Source organism: Solea solea, chromosome 2 (genome assembly GCF_958295425.1).
Source record: "Solea solea chromosome 2, fSolSol10.1, whole genome shotgun sequence".
In the NCBI taxonomy this organism is placed as follows: Eukaryota; Metazoa; Chordata; class Actinopteri; order Pleuronectiformes; family Soleidae; genus Solea; species Solea solea.
In genome coordinates, this window is record NC_081135.1 from 5,911,624 (window position 1) to 5,930,160 (window position 18,537).

The window sequence follows — 18,537 nt, forward strand, 5'->3', positions numbered from 1 at the left end:
GAAGAAAAACACAAATAAGGTGAAAGGAACATTATTTTAGAACATTTTTGAACAGTGTTTCCCAGTCCCAGTCCAGGCTATCTTGCACACCTGATTGATTTCATCAACTTACCATCATTAGTTTCACAATGAAGCTTTTTGTGACATAGATGGATCTCTGCTGATTGGCTGGGTGAAATCCACGTGTTTCAAATAGTTACGCACAGTAACACGGTTTTGGATGTCTGCGGATGAATCTATTTTTACATTAATCACTGAGTTTTTTAAAAGGTAAAAGTGATCTTAAACAGTCTTTTGTGTTTGTAGCTACACATTAAACCATAAAGAGTGTTTCCTTTAGTCAGAGTCAGGAGGAGGAGAGGAAACCTTTGGGTTTGGTGTGAAACAGCTGTCATGCTGAAACAACCTTTTTGGGGGTTTTTTAGAACGGCAGTTTTATTTTACCATATTATACCATTTTGTTATTTTCACAACCATATGTTGTGTTATTTACCTTCAAACATATGCACAATGTGAGTGAAAGATTACTGTTCCTGCATGAATATGCTGGAAATAAAAGCTGTTTAAATGTCATGGAGTGAATCTCTCCTGTGCCCTTTTTATTATGTCCAGACAGTAAACAACAATAGTGCGATGCGGGTACGAAATAGGAATTCCAATGTGATGAGTCACTCTCGGGTCATCACAGAGCTGGATAGAGTTTGGTCGCGCTGACCTTTCATGCTGTTCCCCTGCAAACGAGAACACTGTGAGAAGCAAGACAGATGTTCTGTGGCTGTTTGCTTGTGTCTTTGTGGAGACTGAATCGAAATGCTTTTTTTTTTTTTATCCCCCCCTCCCCCTCCATTAACCCCCCCCCTGCTTTGTGTGTGTGCCCTTCAGGTGCTGGCCTTCTACAACTTGTACGAGCAGTGTGAACAGGCAGTGGAAACCAGTGAGAACTGGCTCAAGGTCCAGGCACCACCAGCATCTGAGCCAGAGCCACTTAAAGTACAACTGGACCGATGTCGGGTGAGTGAAGTTTAACATCTTAACATCACGAAATGGCATTAACACACTTTACACACAGATTTATATTCACACGCACAGTGACTGCAGTTGTTTCCTTCTAATAGTTTTGTTCTTCGTGTCTTTAGTTTTCCCGCTTGTTGCTTTCAGTTCCATTCTTTCGTCATTATCTTGATTTATTTGTCATCTTCTTTCATGCTTCATCTGTTTGTCCCAGCACGTTTCTGTAAGTATATTCTTTTATTCCTTCCAGCTCCTGCTCAGTGAACACTGCTCAACACTTTAACATTTTATGTTATGTGTTGAAATCCTCTTCACGTCTGAATAGCACTGGAATAAGAAAAAAAAAAAAATCTATAATATAATCTGTAGCCCTCACAACGCTGTAATAAACAACAACAAAAGCAAACAAATATACAGTGTAGTTCAATAAGAACAGATTTTATTTTATGTTCTCACAAAAGTACTGTTGGCAAGGTTGTAACTTTTTTATTTAGGATTATTTGGCAGGGAAACTGCTGGGTTTAGGAAATTATTATAATTTCTTCTGACGTTATGAGTTCATGAACATGATAATATGATAAACAAACATTTGGCAAACAATTTTTCAGGCCTTTTGTGTCACTTTTGTGTGTTTTCTCGTCTTTTGCGTCACGTCACGTGGCACACCTTTGTCTTCTCAAAATGAACGCAGCACACATCTGAACATGGTCAGCAGAAAAACTGAATATCCGGTACTTGTCTTACATTAGTGCAAGAAGATTGTGAATTGACAGGTGTTTACCTCCATGAGCCGCATTGACTATGTCTTGTGTTTATTTGTTTTTGACTCTTCCTGTTTCCCAGCAGTCCCAGGGGGGCAACTGTTGACAGTGCTGTGTCCCAGGGGAAAAGCAGGATTGTTTGTTTCCTCTCTGGATTTATATAAAGCCTCTTTTACACCAGCATCAGTGGATATAGAGAGTTTTGTAAATATTGGTAAACCAAGCTAAAAATGGAGGAGGCTGGTTTGCCTTGGCCTGTAGAGGAATTCGGTTTTGGTTTTGCTTTTCATTTCTCCTGCAGTGAGTGGTGTCCAACGTTACAAGCAAGCTGAATAAAGTATACTCACAGAGAGAAACAAGACAGCACAATGGCAGTCCCAAAACTCAAATCACAAAATGTCAAAATAAAGTGATAGAAGAAAATGAAAAAATATGAAATAGAAATAGAATAAAGATAATTAAAGTAAACATAACACACAAATAGAAAGGGACAACACCACATCAATGCAAGTCTGTAAAATTGGCTACAGATATCTATCCAACATTCACTAAAACCTGATTTATTCTCTGAGCTTTCAACTCTCCCAGCCTTTCCCAAACCTTTGGTTCTGTGTGTTTAAAAAGCAGTGGATTTAACAAGCCAGATATAATGTTTACTTCATGAATATTATTACGAATGAACGCCTGAAATGCGGGGCAATAACAACTGTTTCAGACTTTTAAATTAAATGTGTCTATCACAGTGACTGGCACACACAAACACACAGGTTAATTTCAAAAACATCAATAAAAAAATGTCTGGAGATAAGGAGCAGGCAGCTGAAATCAAGGCATATTTAAAGTGAAAGACAGGACATAACGACGAGAGGAGAATATCTAAGTACAAACAAACGCGAGTGAAAATGGAGGCAGCAAAGACTGGAATAGGTCATGGGACAAAGGAAAGTAGCCAAGGAAAAAGGAGATAAAGATCTGTAACACAAACAGCAGTGTATCCCCTCAATCATATTATTATGCTCCATCTTTTTCTGAAGACTTGAGATCAGGTTGAAACAACAAAACCTCTCCTCAAGCACATTTTGCCTCCAATTGGCGGCTTGTTATTCCAGCAAGGTTATAAAGGTTTGTGTTTTCTAATATTATTCATAAATTATGTGTCTCCTGACTCTTGGCCGGAGTATTAACTGAACAGTTTTCCAAGGAGATAGCACTAAGCTGCATTTAAAGCCTTCATCCAAGGCCACTTCAGTGGATATTAACTTGCACATATCAACGGCGGCCACAACTCACTTTATGTGATTTAAATAGTTTGAAACTTAAGTACAAACTTTAGGATGAAGATGTTTGGTGGTTTTTATGTTGGTCTTTATGTCACCAAAGCCCATTAAAAGACTAGAGGCTATAATGAAGGTGTCCCATAAACAAGTATAGTGTGCAATACACACCATTTAGTTTATTCCTACTAAATACATACATATAAATAGTCTAGACTGTCTTGCACTATTCAATATTCAATCTAAATATGGAGCCTAACCTGTAGTTTGAGCTATGTTTGCTTCATTGTTTGGGAACGTATTATTAATTCACCTTTTTGAGTTGACATAAATCATTGCTACAAAGTTTACAACCTTTCTAAAGCAAAGATAGAATAAACATCAATTTCTGCACTGTTTGTTCTTATGCTTATCAGATTATTATTAGTGATACTCATCCCTACCCTTTACTGTGTTAATGAACACGAAGCTGGAGTTGGAAAATAGAGAGAAAAACTGAATTAACGTCTCACTGCTCTTGTCATTTCTTGTATAGATGACAAAGCAGTGATTCTGGGCCTGCTTTGTCACAGTACACTGTACAGTCTGAAGTTCAGGGGGAAATAGTTTTACAGCTACATTTATGTTTTTGCTGATCTGGTTCAATTTCCTGCTTGGCTTCCTATTCATTAACACTTGGAAATATATTTGAACATTTCTGTAAAATAGAATTGATTAAGCATAAGTCAAATGGAGTGGAACTTTGACTATAAAAACACAATAGTTTTCTGGAGATAAGTTTTTATTAGACAAGTCCCTGGTGGAATTGCTTAACAGCTTTTTTTTTTTTTTAAGCTTTTTTCTCATTAAATTCTCTTTGGCAACAAGGGAGCTTGGTCGCTATGGTTGATCTCCTCCTCCTCACCTCTTCATCCATGATATGACTCCCTTCCTCCCTTGTTGTCTTGTCAGGAGGAGATTGCTCGCCTGGACGCCCTGCACCCTCAGGTGGATCTGCTGGAAAAGCAGCTGAGGGAACTGAAGGAGGAGAAGGAAGGGGAGGAAGACCCCTCAGCTATCCTGGACGCTGACATCAGCGCCTTCAAAGAGTGCTACCAAACTGTCCTGGAAAATCTGAGGGCCAGAGAGAGGCAGCTCCAATTGGGTGAGATGATGTGATGTGATCCCAGCTGTTCATTTATGGCAGAACAAAGTAATCCATCATGTTTGCTACATCTTTTGGAACCTTTTATTTAACATCAGTGGCCGTTGTTGATCTTTAAAACAGGGGAAGAGCTCACTGCAGTGAAAAAGACCTATTCTGAGCCGTCCCATATTGTTGAAGCTGAGCTTTAAGTGTTTTTTTTAGATAGATATATATATATATATGTGTGTGTGTATATATATATATATATATATATATATATATATATATATATATATATACATATATATGTATATATGTATAACTTGTGCTATCTTATATGGTTATATAAGTGGAGAAAATGCATCTGAAAGAGATAAACGCAAACTTCAATATTTGCAAAATAAAATGTGCAAACATAGAACATTATACAGTGTAAGGTAAATAGCACCAAACAAATACATTCAAATAAAATAAATAATAAAAATAGCGAATTTAATACTTTGTGGCACACTAGAACGTTGTAGCAGAAATAGCACAAAAATAAATAAGATAAACCATGTGTTGTGTTTAAGAGTTCAAATAAGACTGGAGCAAACAGAAAAATAAAACGTATGAAAAAGCACTTGGTGCAGTGGTCAAGGTGGTCAAGGTTTTTCACGTCCAGCTTTCATGAAACCCGCTGATTTCTAGGAAATTGCTGTCTGAGACCCCTGTATCATACGGCACTCGTGTCACGTCAGTCAGATTCCCAATCGCGGCAGTGGTTTCACTGTGGCGTAGCACAGCACAGAGGCTCCCGCATAATGATTAAGATTTCCAAATGGATATTTGCATGTATTGGAAAGTTTATACATATTGTTATATGTATAAATGCGTCCTTTCTGAATTATCAGAGACGCAGGGCTAACAACATCGCTGTGTACGTATATATATATATATATATATATCCATAATTATGCGTAGGTATTTGTCGACTATTAACATTTTGGGACTCATGGTTCAGCACTTTAGAGAAAATAAGTGTCTGTGCAGCCCACACACTCTGTGTCTGACAGGTTTGGTGTGGCAAATGTGTCTACCCACAGCGGCACGTTGAGCACAGACTCACTTGTTGTAGCTGTTGCTGAGCTTGTGCAGACACACACACAGCTTGCTGCAGTGTCTCACAGTGTGGGCAGATGCAGGGGTGAGAACAGCACTGTTTCCATATGATCTACTCTCATGTTATGACTACATCGAATTTATGTATTTCATTGAGCGAAGCAGAGTGTTACGCTGTAATGTGTGACAAAGGATTGTTTAGTAAAATCACACACCAGAAAATGATCTCACATTGTGCTGCACTGCTGTATTTTAAAGGGGAAATCTGTTTCTTTTTTAATTATAATCTGAGATTAAACACATATTCAAATGCAGGGCCACATTCAGAATGTTTTATGTGCACCGCACATTCTGCCTGAGCTACTGCTACGTCCATTTTATTGGACATGAGTGTATGAATTAGGGGTTGTTCAGATGAAACCTGACAAGTTTCCCTTCATGAGTGTGTGCATGTCCGTGTCTGCTTTTATGTGTCCTGTCTCTGGCTTACACGAGAAGGCCATTTTTAGAGCTTGTCTACAAAGTGCTTGCGTTGGTGTTTTGTCACTGAGACTCGTGTGTGACTTCTCGTATCAAGAGCAAGTGAGTGTCAGAAAGTCATAATCCAATTCGAAGCTCACTGTGGGTGCTAATATGTGTTTACTGTGTGACTGAGAATTCAGTAGAAACAATGTCACTTGGAATAAAAATGAAATGAAATACGCTGAGCTAAAAGCTGCAGCCATCAAGGTAAGACAAAGTAAATCACACTTGCTGTGGAGCAAAGGAGCAGATTTGTTGCTATTTGTGTCAGAGAGGGAGTGACAGAAAAAAAACAACAAAGCAAAAAGTATTGTCACACTGATCGTGAAAAATGCAGGAAGGGAGATTGAAGGAAAAGAAGAAGTCAGCTGGATAGGGATGGATGGATGGATGGATGGAGGAAAGGGAGCAAGGAATGAGATCTGGCAGTGTCAGGATTTTTCCTTTTCACACTGCACACTGTGTTTTTCTCATCCACACCAGGGGTGAGATCTCTCTCTTTCTCTCTGTCTCACACACACGCACACACACGGCTGGCCATAGACACAAATTACTGTGTCAAATTCCCCAGGGCAGCTTTGGTAGAGAATCATGAAAAAAAGATTTTCTCTGAAAGGAATGTGCCAGTTATTTAAAAGTCACTTTTTTCTTTTTGGGGCAGGTTTTTCTGCCTCTCAACTCAGTTGTGGTCAGCACATTCCTTTAAGTCATCAAGTACAGTGGCGAGTAAAAGTACGCAACACAGTTATAGTTATTTATAAGGGCTGTCAATAGATGAAAACATTTTTTAGATTAATTGCGATTAAAAGTTTGCTTTTCTTCTAATGTCGTCTTAAAATAAAGGCTCAACATGGATGACTGTCATATGCAACAAGAACATGTGTTAACATCGCAACAAAAAAAGCCACCTGAGAATGTCCATAGAAACTCAGTCATCCACATTTGTCATGATAAAGTGAGTGAGAGAGAGCGAGTGCACGAGCGAGCAGTCAGCCACGCGGAGTAGGTGTTCAAATTCAATTCAATACTTTCCTCTCGTTAGCGATGTCGAGGAATTCCTCTGCGCAGGTCTCAGCAATTAGTCGCGCCGCTGTTTTTTTTGACAGTCAAGGCAAACGATCGCAACTTCCAGTCATTGATAAAATTGATAAATTGTGCCGTGACACCCAGGTAGTTGTCATGTGTTTTATCGATGTTCCGTCGCTCAGCTTCTTAAAATGAAACCTCCCGCTCAACAATCCCTCACCTCTCTCCATCTTCAGTTACTATCTCTCAGTCTGTCCTCTCTGACTGACTATAGCCAAGTGACTCATCCAATAGGCTTCTTCTATTTTAACTAATAACACAAATCATGTACTGTAATTGTGCTTGTTCACACATTTACAGTTTGGGATAACAAAGTACGTAAAGCAAGACATGGGATATACATTTTGTCACCTATCACTATTTTCTGAGACAATAAGACCTTTGTAATAGATTTAAGTGTTTTCTGGACCAATTCACTGGTGGCACATGCCAAAAATAGACCAGACACCAAAACAATTACGGGGGTTTTCAAGCCAGCATGTGCCTGATTAACATGGTTGTGGAAAAGAACCAGGCAGCACTTGAACATCCAGTGTTGCTGGCTGAAATCCTGATTCTGTACGTGTTGTAAAAACAAAGAATTTCTTTCACGTCGGAGGACAGAGGGTTCTTATCAAGGTTGTTATTTTTGAGCATGTTTGAACAAAAAGTTTCATTCAGCATGGAGGTTTTTGCGTCGAATATTTGCAGTGCTTTAACAAGCACAGATCAAGTGACAGCCTCACTGATGGCTCCCTCTCTCTTTTTTTTTCCCCATCTGTCTCAAGTTTTGGAGAGCTTGCCCCCAGCTCGTTACAGGGAGACCATATCGGCACTGTTGGCATGGTTACAACAATGCGAGACCAAGATGGCCATCCCATCCACAGCTGTTACAGAGTATCCTGTAATGGAGCAGAGACTGCAGGATGTCCAGGTACACACACACACACAGTCCTGTTTTAATAGCTTATATTGTTATATTATGTGCATTTATAGAATATTAAACTATATGTAAAGGTAATATAGCAATCTCACAAAAAAATCATACGGTATGCAATGGTGCTATGTACTCTATGGAAAACTGTCTGGATAATAAAGTGCATATTTATACAAAACTCTCACCAAGGACTTCATGTTAATCATGTGGCAAAGGTGCAGTGCAATAAATGAATTCTGTTGGAGGTCAGGACCTCCACTTAATATTATAGTAAAGTGTCATCATTCTCCCACGCCAAAAGTCCATAGAGAAAATGTGTGTTTTTAGCTCACAGGTTCATGGGAGATGCTAGTTCACTACTGCCTCGTGTGGTGAGTATGTGTAACTTGAGTGAATGTCAAAGAAGGATTTCACGCGCCAAATTCACTAAATAAACACATTTGAACTAACCGATGGAGGCAGGTGTGGATCAACAAAAGTGCTGGTTTTCTCAATGGCCTTCGGTGCAGGGCGTGTTCAGTTTACAAAGCAATGCAAACCTCTGTGATCACCCTCAGTGCTTCAAATTCAACTCATCATCATCTTTTTTCACTTGTTGTCACTGCACCGAACACTTACTCACCCTGTTACGAATACATATTTAAGCATATCAGTTTCTCCATTTTATTCGGTGTAATGGTAGAGGTTGGCATAAAGATGTGCAATGTTGCTCTTAGTGGTATAAGCTCTAATCCCACATCTATGTGGAGTCAACGTTGATTCAGCTGATAGGTGGATTTACTGTGTATGTCTGTCTATGCTCCTGACAACACTGCTGCTCAACTCTATTTACAAATTCCCATAAAATGCTAAAATGGGCCTGGCTCTATAATCCCGTTAGGCTGTGTAACATTGTAATCAGTTTTTACTACAAGTAGTAAAGTTATATTGCCAGCGGTGATGCCAACCTGCCAAAGCAGCACACTTTTAAGGTGCACTCTCTCCCACTCTTTGAGGTAGCAGACAGATAGAGAGAGAACAGGTGACGCGCCTCATTAACCAAGAGTCTGATTCACAACCACAACCTAGTGAGTAAATAGTGTGCATCTGATCTACGCCATTCTACACCAGGACACGTCCAAATGACTGCCATAAACAAAACATCCCTATAGAAAGAATCATTAGGTAATCAGAGTGCGCACTTAAAAAAAAGAAGAAAACATTTTCTACCAAGTCTGCTTGACACACACACACACACACACACACACACACACACACACACACACACACACACACCCACCCCACTCTCTACGACACCATCTAGTTCTACGATATCTTGAGTGCATGTTTGCCTCTTTATCTCGCCATTAAACAGCCTTTTCCCACAGGAAACAAATTTAGAAAAGCCCTCATTCTTCCTACCAAAGTCCTCTCAGGAAATCAGCCTTTTAAGCTTGCAGGGACAAAAGAGCTGCTGGTCTTTTGCTGCCGTGTTTGGTAATTTTGTGTCATTTAGGTAAATCTGAACAAAAGATTTGAAATACTGAAATAGCAAAATAATCCATTTGAACTCACTGATGGGGACCAACAACAATTGCTAATTTTCTCTATGGACTCTGGTGCAGGGAGAGAGCAGTTGAAAAACGAGTTGTTACGAGTCTGAAAAGGTCATTTAACTGTTGGATAAAGCACAAACAAATTCTGACGATATTGTAGATATTGATTTGATCAGATGAGCCTTTTGTGGCTAAAATCAGTTTTTCCTTGTGTCCCCACCAGTGACGTGCACTGAGGTTCATGACTAGGGAGGCAGACCCTAAACGAACCCGAAATAGAAGCTTATATTTCAATTTTGACCTTGATTGAAACAATACAATTGAGGTCAAACAATTGTATTTGAATAGGAAATGTGTAAATTCAGCGATTTTGACCAGAGAAATGTTGAAATCATACAGAAGACAACAGTCAAATGGACAAATTGATTTTCTTTTATCATTCTTGGTATGGTAACACTATATTAGGGAACACATATTCACCGTTAACTAGGTGCTTCTTAACATATATAAGTAGCATACTAGCCCTTTATTATTAATTATTAAGCACATATTGACACCTTATTCTACATAACCTTATTCTGCCTCTATTATGACATGAATTAAGATTTTTCCTAAATAAGTTGTTAATACATGCTTAATATTTGCTAATAAAAGGTTAATATGTTGCTTATATGCATGTTAGTAAGTACCTAGTTAATGGTGAATATGTGTTCCCTAATATAAAGTGTTATATTAGGGAACTATTAGGCACTGCCTCCCTGCCTCCCCTGACAACACGTCACTGGTCCCCACTGGCAGCCATGTTTTCATTGAGAAAGAGCTTCCATGTCTCAGATTGGTTCTTCCACACACAGTGCAGTCAGTGCTGACTGCATTAGTCCTTGGTACAACCACACCTACTGTAGAAGAACCTGAACTATCCCTTTAAACCAATATCACTCACTTACTGTACACTGATACCTCTAAGGCTGAAACAATTACTTATTTAAATGTCAGCTATTTTGATAGTTCATTAATTGGTTTGAGCATTTATTTCATGATTAATCCAAGCTCTGTTTTTTCAGCTTCTTAAAAGTCAATGTTTTCTGGTTTCTTTTGCTCAGTGTAAAAAAGAAAAGAGATCATTAAGATGAAATCATTTTGGTTTGTGGACAAAACAAGACATTTGAGAACGTCATCATTTACGTGCTTGAAAAACACATTTTTCAACATGTGACCTTTTATGGACCAAAAAACATCTCAATTAATTGAGAAAATTAACGACAGATTATTCGATGATGAAAATAATCGTTTGTTGCAGCCCTGGGTACCTCACAGTATGGGTGTACCGTGTGTGTGTATGTGCATACTCATCCCTCTTTAAACGTGAAAATGGTCTTATAACATAGCAGGAGATCCAGTCTCGTGGCCTGGAATTAATTGCAGTTGATTATGGACCATAATTATGGATTCATTCTGCATGCTGATAGGCCGTCAATAATTTTCTCGCACAGCTGTTTCCTATCTCGTCACTTAGAGGGACAGTGTGTGGTCTGAGTGTGGTCATATTTTCTTCTCAGACGACACTATTGCATCTCATAAATAGATGACAGCTAAATACTGTATATTCTGTGTGTTTTTCAAAGTCAAAATCAAATCTCTTTTTCACGCTCTTATGCTTGCAGGCCCTTCAGGAGTCCCTGACTGAACACCAGGGGGAGGTAGACTACCTGACCGCAGCGGTGGAGCAGGTCTTCCAGAAAGCTCCACCAGATATCAGCCAGAAGTACGACATGAAGTGATGAGTAATGAAGAAACAATTAAATGTGAAAATGTATAATAGTGGACGCTCTGCGTGTTCAAATATTTATTTAAAACTCTCTGCCTTTATTGTTTTCCAACAAAACCAACAGGAAATTTCCCTCAAAAGAGTGTAAAACCTTAAAACTACACATAGAGCAAGGTCCAGTATGCTGTCAGAGTGGGTCATGCATGTCAGACCAAAAAGGGATAGTGTCAGCTAATTGCAGTCAATTATTATACATATTCTAGCCGTTCACCAATTAAACAGACATAATATATAATGTATGCATCAAGATACTTCTGCTTACAGCAGGAAAAGGTCTAGCTCTGAGTCCTTTTACGGCTCTTGAAGCTCTCATTTGTGGAAACTGCAGCCTTAATTTTAACCCTGGTCTTGTCTCTGTCCTTGTTTGAAGCCTTTTAACCCAAAGAATGGTCTTTGGAAGTAAATCCTTCTTTCCGGAGGGATGACTGCTCTGTATACCTCGCCTCAAGCGAGTGCACATTCAGCTCAGCTGGTCATGTGCTGGAAGAAGCGTGGATAGGAACAGGCTTTTTTTTCTTCAGCAATTAAAAAAACTGTTTATTTCTATAATATAAAATATATCTATTTGTCACCTCTTCCTACACTTGGTGCTGGGATGTGGAAATGATATATAATAGCACTCAATGTCAGCACTGAGGAGTGAGACTTCCTGATAATTGTTCTATAGTAACATAAATAAAGCATAAATACATAAATGAAGGAATGCTACATTTTTGTTGCTTGGTTCTGGTTGTAATTAAAATATCCATGTCCAGGTGGGTCAAGTTCAGCCTTCATATCTATATTTACAAAGAAAATATTTGTTAACTAGTACCTTGTGAGGCAGACTGTTGCATACTGCACCTCAAAAAGCAAATACCACACCATCATATATATGAAAATGCTTTGAAACATGTATGTCATTTTGCCAAATCATAGTGAATGACATCACAAACCTGTGCACATACTCCACGTGTTTGTGAGGCCACTGTAACAACTGTCTGGCTCTCTTTTCTGAATCACTTCAATAAATCAGTATGGAGTGTGCATTAGTAATGCTTCAGTAAGGGAACTACTCAAGTCACAAGCCAGTGAGATTCGGTTATCTCCTGTGCCGCTGTAGGTATCGCACAGAGATGGACACCATCATGGCACGCTGGAGACGACTCAGCACCACGCTGACAGACAACGCACAGAGAATCCAGGAGCTGATGGCCAAACTGATGCAGTTTGAGGTGAGAAAGATGAGAGGGATTATTCAGAAAACATCAGAGACTGAAATCAAATGCTGTGTTTTATATCCAAAGCCACTCCTCATGCTCATGCTGTCAAATGAAATTCTGATTAAAGGCTGCCAAGTGCCTTTACTGGAAGCGCACGGCTGTTCTTCTGCACTGATGCATCAGCTCATCAACTTTTAGGGGACCATCTTGATTTTCAACATGGATTCTCTCTACCTCTCTTTTGTCTTCCCATTCCAGAATGATGTAAAGACTTTGAAGAAGTGGATGGCAGACGTGGATGTCTTCCTGAACGAGGAGTGGCCAGCGCTGGGAGACTCAGAAGCTCTGGAGAAACAGCTAGAGCAGTGCACAGTGAGAAATCCTTCCATCCTGACCCTACTGTCAGTTGTCTAGTTAAAGGTCCACCTTGTGGGATTTGGTATTTTCATTTATGAATTATAACCTGTAGTGTTTTTTCGTGATTTAAGTATGAGCCCTTTATGTATTATCACCTGCAACGTCTACTATATTGTATCACCATCAAATCAAACATTATGTTGTTATACTACACTGTGACAATATGAAACGTCTAAATCCTACACACTGGTACTTTGACTTTACCAACTTTACCAAATAAAAAGTTATCAATAATAATTATCAAAATCACCTAATAAAATCTACACCTGCTTAAATCTTAGGTATTTAATGAATATGTTTGCTGCTTTATCTCACTGTTAGACAACATTTTCCATCTGGTAACAGGTTTCTAATCTACTCACTATCCCACACCAAAGTCCAAAGAGAAAATAGGCAATTTTGGCTTGTGGGAACATGGTAGTTGTTGTTCTACAGCTGCCTCATTTGGTAAGTTTGTGTCAGATTTCAACCATCAAATTCACAAAATAACACATTTGAATTTACCAGTGGAGACAGCAGTGGATCAACAACTCCTGTGTGCTGTCATGTAAAGTTGCTGATTTTCTCTATGGACTTTGGTGCAGGAAGTCAGTAGTTTACAAACAAAAATAAGATATTATAGACTTAAACCAGCTTAGTTTTTATAATGTGAGCTTTTTGTGAAGTGGGTCAAATTTGTTTGTTTTTGTCGTAGCTTGCAGCCGTGTCCTCTGTGACTCAAGCTGGTCCTCGGCACAGGGGGCATGCATAAGGCAGTCAGCTTTAATTATAATTAATTTACTGTGTCAGTACCAAACACAACCCTACTTCAAAAAACTCAAACTATCACTTTGCCCAATAAGGAACTCAGTTTTAAAAAAAGTTTTGAAAAGTAATTTGAGTAATTCTCACAAGGCCCAGAAAGTTTGAGAAATGGTTTATACAACATAGTTAAAAAATGTCTCACCTGTGTAACATCCAGGCTCTGGTGAACGACATCCACACCATCCAGCCCAGCGTCAACGGCATCAACGAAGTGGGTCTATACCTGAAGAAAGAGGCGGAACCGCCATTCGCCATTCACATTCAGAAAGAACTCGATGAGCTCAACGCCCAGTGGGAGAACGTCTGCAAACAGGTGTGTTATTAAACCACAGTGTGTGCCTTGTCCTGCTTTTATGTGTCTGTGTTACATGGAGTGTTTGTATTGTGTGTGTGTGTGTGTATGTGTTCTACCACCTGTCTAGGCCTATGCTAAGAAGTCGGCGCTGAAAGGTGGCCTGGATAAGACCATGGCTCTGAGGAAGGAGATGCAGGAGATGCAGGAGTGGATCAACCAGGCTGAGGAAGACTACCTGGAGAGAGACTTCACATATAAGACACCCGAGGAGCTCCACAAAGCCGTGGAGGAGCTTAAGGTGTGTGTGTATATTCAGAGGGTGTACGATAAAAATCATAGGGATGAGCCGAACGAAATTTTATCTTCAATTTAAAGAAAAAAAAAGTGTCATCCTCCATAGGAATTCTTTTCTTTGGACCGTCCTCTTCATTTCACCCTCTGCAAATGTGAATTAACATTACCACAGTATTGAGTTGAATTAGATTAAAGAGATAGTTCAGGTTCAGTGTGGAATGATTTGTAACATCTAATGGTGACACTAGTAGAAACAGTCCACTTTTAAGCTTTTGCTGGCTCGTCTGTTAGGGCTGCTGTAGACCCTGTTAAACCCTCCTAAAAGTTACAGGCTGGACTTGTAAAAGACTGCAAAGACAGCACCTTTTAGATGTTTCTTTAAAATGCACCGTGCACAGTCAAAACATAAATGTTACTACTTTGATGTATTGTGCTTGGAGCTAATTTGCATCCACAGACCTTTGGCAGGTCAGATCAACACAAAGTACAACATTAACATTTCTACACAAAATATATAGTTCACAACAAATACATTCATCATTCATTTCATTCACTGATTCATTGCCTCACTTCACACTTCTGGCTTTGCCAACTAGAGAAACATCAATATAATTGTTCATGCATCCACAACCACCAAACCCTGTTTCCTTGTTTCCCTCCTTCTTCCTCCTTTTGTTTCTTCTTTCACTGCTCACTTGACTTTCAGGACTTATGTTAATATAAAGTTAATGCAGACAAATTAAATCAACTAAGTGCTTTTCTTTGAGTCCAGTTTTATTATTCGGAAAGCACATTGAGCCAGTATGTGCTGACTATAGAGATTCTTCAAACTTTGTTCTGTCATTTTTATTAGTATCACGCGAGCATTAAAAACCAATGTAACGTGTTAAAGTTAACTGAGCTGAGCAATGCATTGGTGTTTCAGAGCAGAAGCCAGGGAGGCAGCTCCAAGTCAGTTTGAGTCAGAAATTAAACAGATATTTCAGTGTTTTTTAGGCAAAGAACGATTATAGATTATAAATCAGTGCCTGTTTAGGCCTTTTAAGAACATGTTTGCCCTACTATGTCCCAGTTAGACAGCTTTTTTCAACTGGAAACTGAAGCTCTAAAACATTTCATCATGGCACATGCCATGTTTGAAGTTCTCTGTTTGAGTTAAGCCATTCAGTTGGTGTAGTAGTTAGCACTCTTGCCTTTGCAGCAGGAAGAACCAGATTTGCGACCCGTTCGGAAAAAGGGCCTTTCTGCAAGGAGTGTGTATGTTTTATCCGTGCGTGGGTTTTCTCCGGGTTCTCCGGTTTCATCCCACAGTCTAAAAACATGCAGATTCTGGTATTAAAGGTGACATCGAATGCTTGTATCGCACATATATGTTAGTTATGGACGTCTACTTACATATATTAACTTGTTTTCACGGTTAAAAATCTCCTTATCGCTGCGAACGAGCCGATCAAAATATCTCCTCACTGACGCTCTTGTCAGCCGCACTGTTTCAGACCAAAACCACACCCCCCAGAACGTGGACTGTGTTGTGATTGGCCAGCCAACGGGAGCTTTCCGACTGTCCTGTGATTGGCCAGGTACCTGGAAGTGACGTAATAGATAGGCCAGCTCTCAGATACACAGCTACCCCTCTGGCAAGGTGGATGCTCTGCATCTCAGCAGCTACAACGAGAGTAGTTCTTCTTCTTCTGCGGTTGAATGTACGCAACCGGATGTGCCCGGACTAGTGCCTGCACCGTGAGGCGCTACGGTGGTGAGAGGAATGGTGAGGATTTCTGATGACGACATCAAATTAAGGAAGTGCCGATCCGCTTCGCAGAGCCCAGGAAAACAATACAACACTATTTTCTCAGCAGTGGCTGAACTGTTTGTTCTGAAACTTTAGGTTTTCATAAACGAGGTAATGACGCAGATACACACACAAACGCAGCGTTAATTGGAGCTTCCGGTCTATGTGGCCTTTAAGCAAATTGGACACTGTAAATGGACTATAAGTGTGAGTGTGGGATTGGATAGTTGTTTGTCCCTATGTGGCCCTGTGATGGACTGGCGACCTGTGGAGGATAAAGTGGTAGAAGATGGATGGATGGATGGAGAGTGAGAGGTTAACAAAAGTCATGCAAAAACCTGTTCAGGTGATCAAGTAGAACTGCTTTTCTGTATCCGTAAGAAACACAAACACTCCCTCACTATTTGGCAGACTATTTAGGCTGTGAAACCTTCCCATTCCTCCCTCTGCCTGTCAGTGCCAGTGCTGATCTGTGCAGTGTAGCTGGTTAAAGATGTTTGCTCATTACCCCCGATATGACTGTGTAAACATATCTGTGGGGAGTGACAAAGTTGGAGCCAAAATGCCAAAACTAAGCTATTTGTACACTGCTAAAAAAAAAAAAAAATATGTGACTGAACTTCGATAAATTAAATATTGTAGCGTTATCCAGGCTTAGATGTTGTGTCCCATGTTTTCACTGTGAGCTTCAATTAAAACGAACTATCCCTCGAACATCTTGACTTAATACTGAATAATTCAGCTGTCACTTCAATTATAAATGAACGTCATCAAATACACACTTCATATGTCTTTTTACTAGAGGGCCCAGGAGGAGGTCCACTCCAAGGAGCTAAAGGTCAAACTCCTCACAGACAGCGTGAACAGCTTCATCGCCAAAGCCCCGCCCACGGCCCACGATGCCCTGCGCTCGGAGCTGGATGTGCTGACAGCCAACTACCAGCGCCTGTGCAGCCGCCTTGATGGGAAATGTAAAACTCTGGAGGTATGATGTTTGCCTTCTTGTAGCCTCTGTCTTTATACAGTAATTAGTCATTTGAGGCACTTGCATGGTTCAGGACAGAGGTGGTGCTCACATTCATCGGTGTTTGCAGAGAATAAATCGGATAAGTCGAAGTGAAGTTGGCCAAGGCTCTGTATCAACTTTCTTTTCTTTCATTTCACGACTTGAAAACTCAAGCTGAATGTGAATTTTTCTCAATGCATCAAAAAAAGGTGAAAATATAACCTCTAAAGGGTTTATTGAAATTATCATAATGAATACACCAAAGGAAGAAAGGGAGTAAAGAAGAAGGCAACCCAATTACCCAGCCCAGTCTGAGTTTATAACTTTCTTTCGCTCTTCTACTTTCATTTGGTTTGCATGTGTAAACGTTCAGATGTTTTCTTCGTCTTCCTTTTTTCTGCTTCTCACTTTCGGGGATCATCTACATCATGTCCTCTCCCCTGTGTCCTCTTCTGTTACACTAAGTGTCCTCATGTCCTCCCTCACAACATCCACAAATCTTCTCTGAGGTCTTCCTCTTTTCCTCCTGCCCTGAAGCTCCATCTTCAACATCCTTGGTCCAACCACTATTCCTATAACCACTATTCCTTCTCTGCCTGTGACCAAACCATCTCAACCTTGCTTATATTTTATTTCCAAACCGTTCAAACTGAGCTGTCCGTCAAATATGTTCATTTCTAATCCTGTCAATCCTGGTCATTCCCAATGAAAACCTCAGCCTCTTCCAGCTCCACCTCCTGTCTTGTAGACCTTCCCTTTCACTTATGCTGCTATACTTCTGTCACACATCACCCCTGACACTCGTCTCCACCCACTCCACCCTGCTCTTCTTCACCTCTCTTGTGCACTGTCAACAGCATTGTAAATTTTCAAATGTGAACATCTACTTTAATTATATTATTCACTCAGTTTATACTCCTAATACTGTCTAGTTGTGATTTTATTTCTTGTTTTTCTATTCTATTTGTACAGCTGACCAGCACAAGCCTCTCATGTTTGTACTTGTATAACTGGTGTGACAAATATGGACATTCATCCATAAAAACTCACTCTAATCCCAAATGGAATTCTGTGTTTAATATCATTTGAATTGACAAAAGCCAGAGAGAGGGAAGCAAACCCATTAGGCATGTTGATGTTGAGGCTGAATGTGTGAATATGAAACTAAAAGTAGAGCTGGATTCCGAACCAATTTGCTACAACTGTCCTTACAATTGACAAAAAGGATTATTTCTTCTCATTCTTTTCTTCTCACCGCATCTCCATTTCTCTTCACCTTTTCATCTTTGCCTCATTTTCCCGAGATATAATTACCTCTGCATCTTTGTTTTCAGCTTAATGGTTCAAGCACACCCACTATTTGCCTTTTTTTTGCTGCTCTCTGAGTGTCATCCTTCTATTTAACACAGAAAATGCCAAAAACATTTGGCTGCATCGTCTATTTCTTTCCATCAACCTTTCATCCACTAAGCCTTTTCATCTTCATCATGCCGCCTTCTGTGGCTCCTAATGATATTGTTTATGCACTGCAACAATGACTGGTTGATCAGTGTGTTTTTGTCATGAA

At 39.8% G+C, this 18,537-nt stretch overlaps 1 protein-coding gene across 8 annotated transcripts in view; it reads left to right on the plus strand.

Moving 5' to 3' along the window:
• The window catches only part of dmd (dystrophin), a 234,985-nt gene that overhangs the window by 128,797 nt on the left and 87,651 nt on the right, over nucleotides 1–18,537 (plus strand). For all 8 annotated transcript variants that reach the window (XM_058622682.1, XM_058622687.1, XM_058622685.1 and 5 more), the window contains 9 exons: nucleotides 883–1,011; nucleotides 3,998–4,190; nucleotides 7,649–7,794; nucleotides 10,997–11,097; nucleotides 12,263–12,374; nucleotides 12,621–12,734; nucleotides 13,741–13,896; nucleotides 14,006–14,176; nucleotides 16,767–16,949. In XM_058622682.1, coding sequence (XP_058478665.1) covers nucleotides 883–1,011; nucleotides 3,998–4,190; nucleotides 7,649–7,794; nucleotides 10,997–11,097; nucleotides 12,263–12,374; nucleotides 12,621–12,734; nucleotides 13,741–13,896; nucleotides 14,006–14,176; nucleotides 16,767–16,949 — 1,305 coding nt within the window. The remainder of the gene's footprint in view (nucleotides 1–882; nucleotides 1,012–3,997; nucleotides 4,191–7,648; nucleotides 7,795–10,996; nucleotides 11,098–12,262; nucleotides 12,375–12,620; nucleotides 12,735–13,740; nucleotides 13,897–14,005; nucleotides 14,177–16,766; nucleotides 16,950–18,537) is intronic.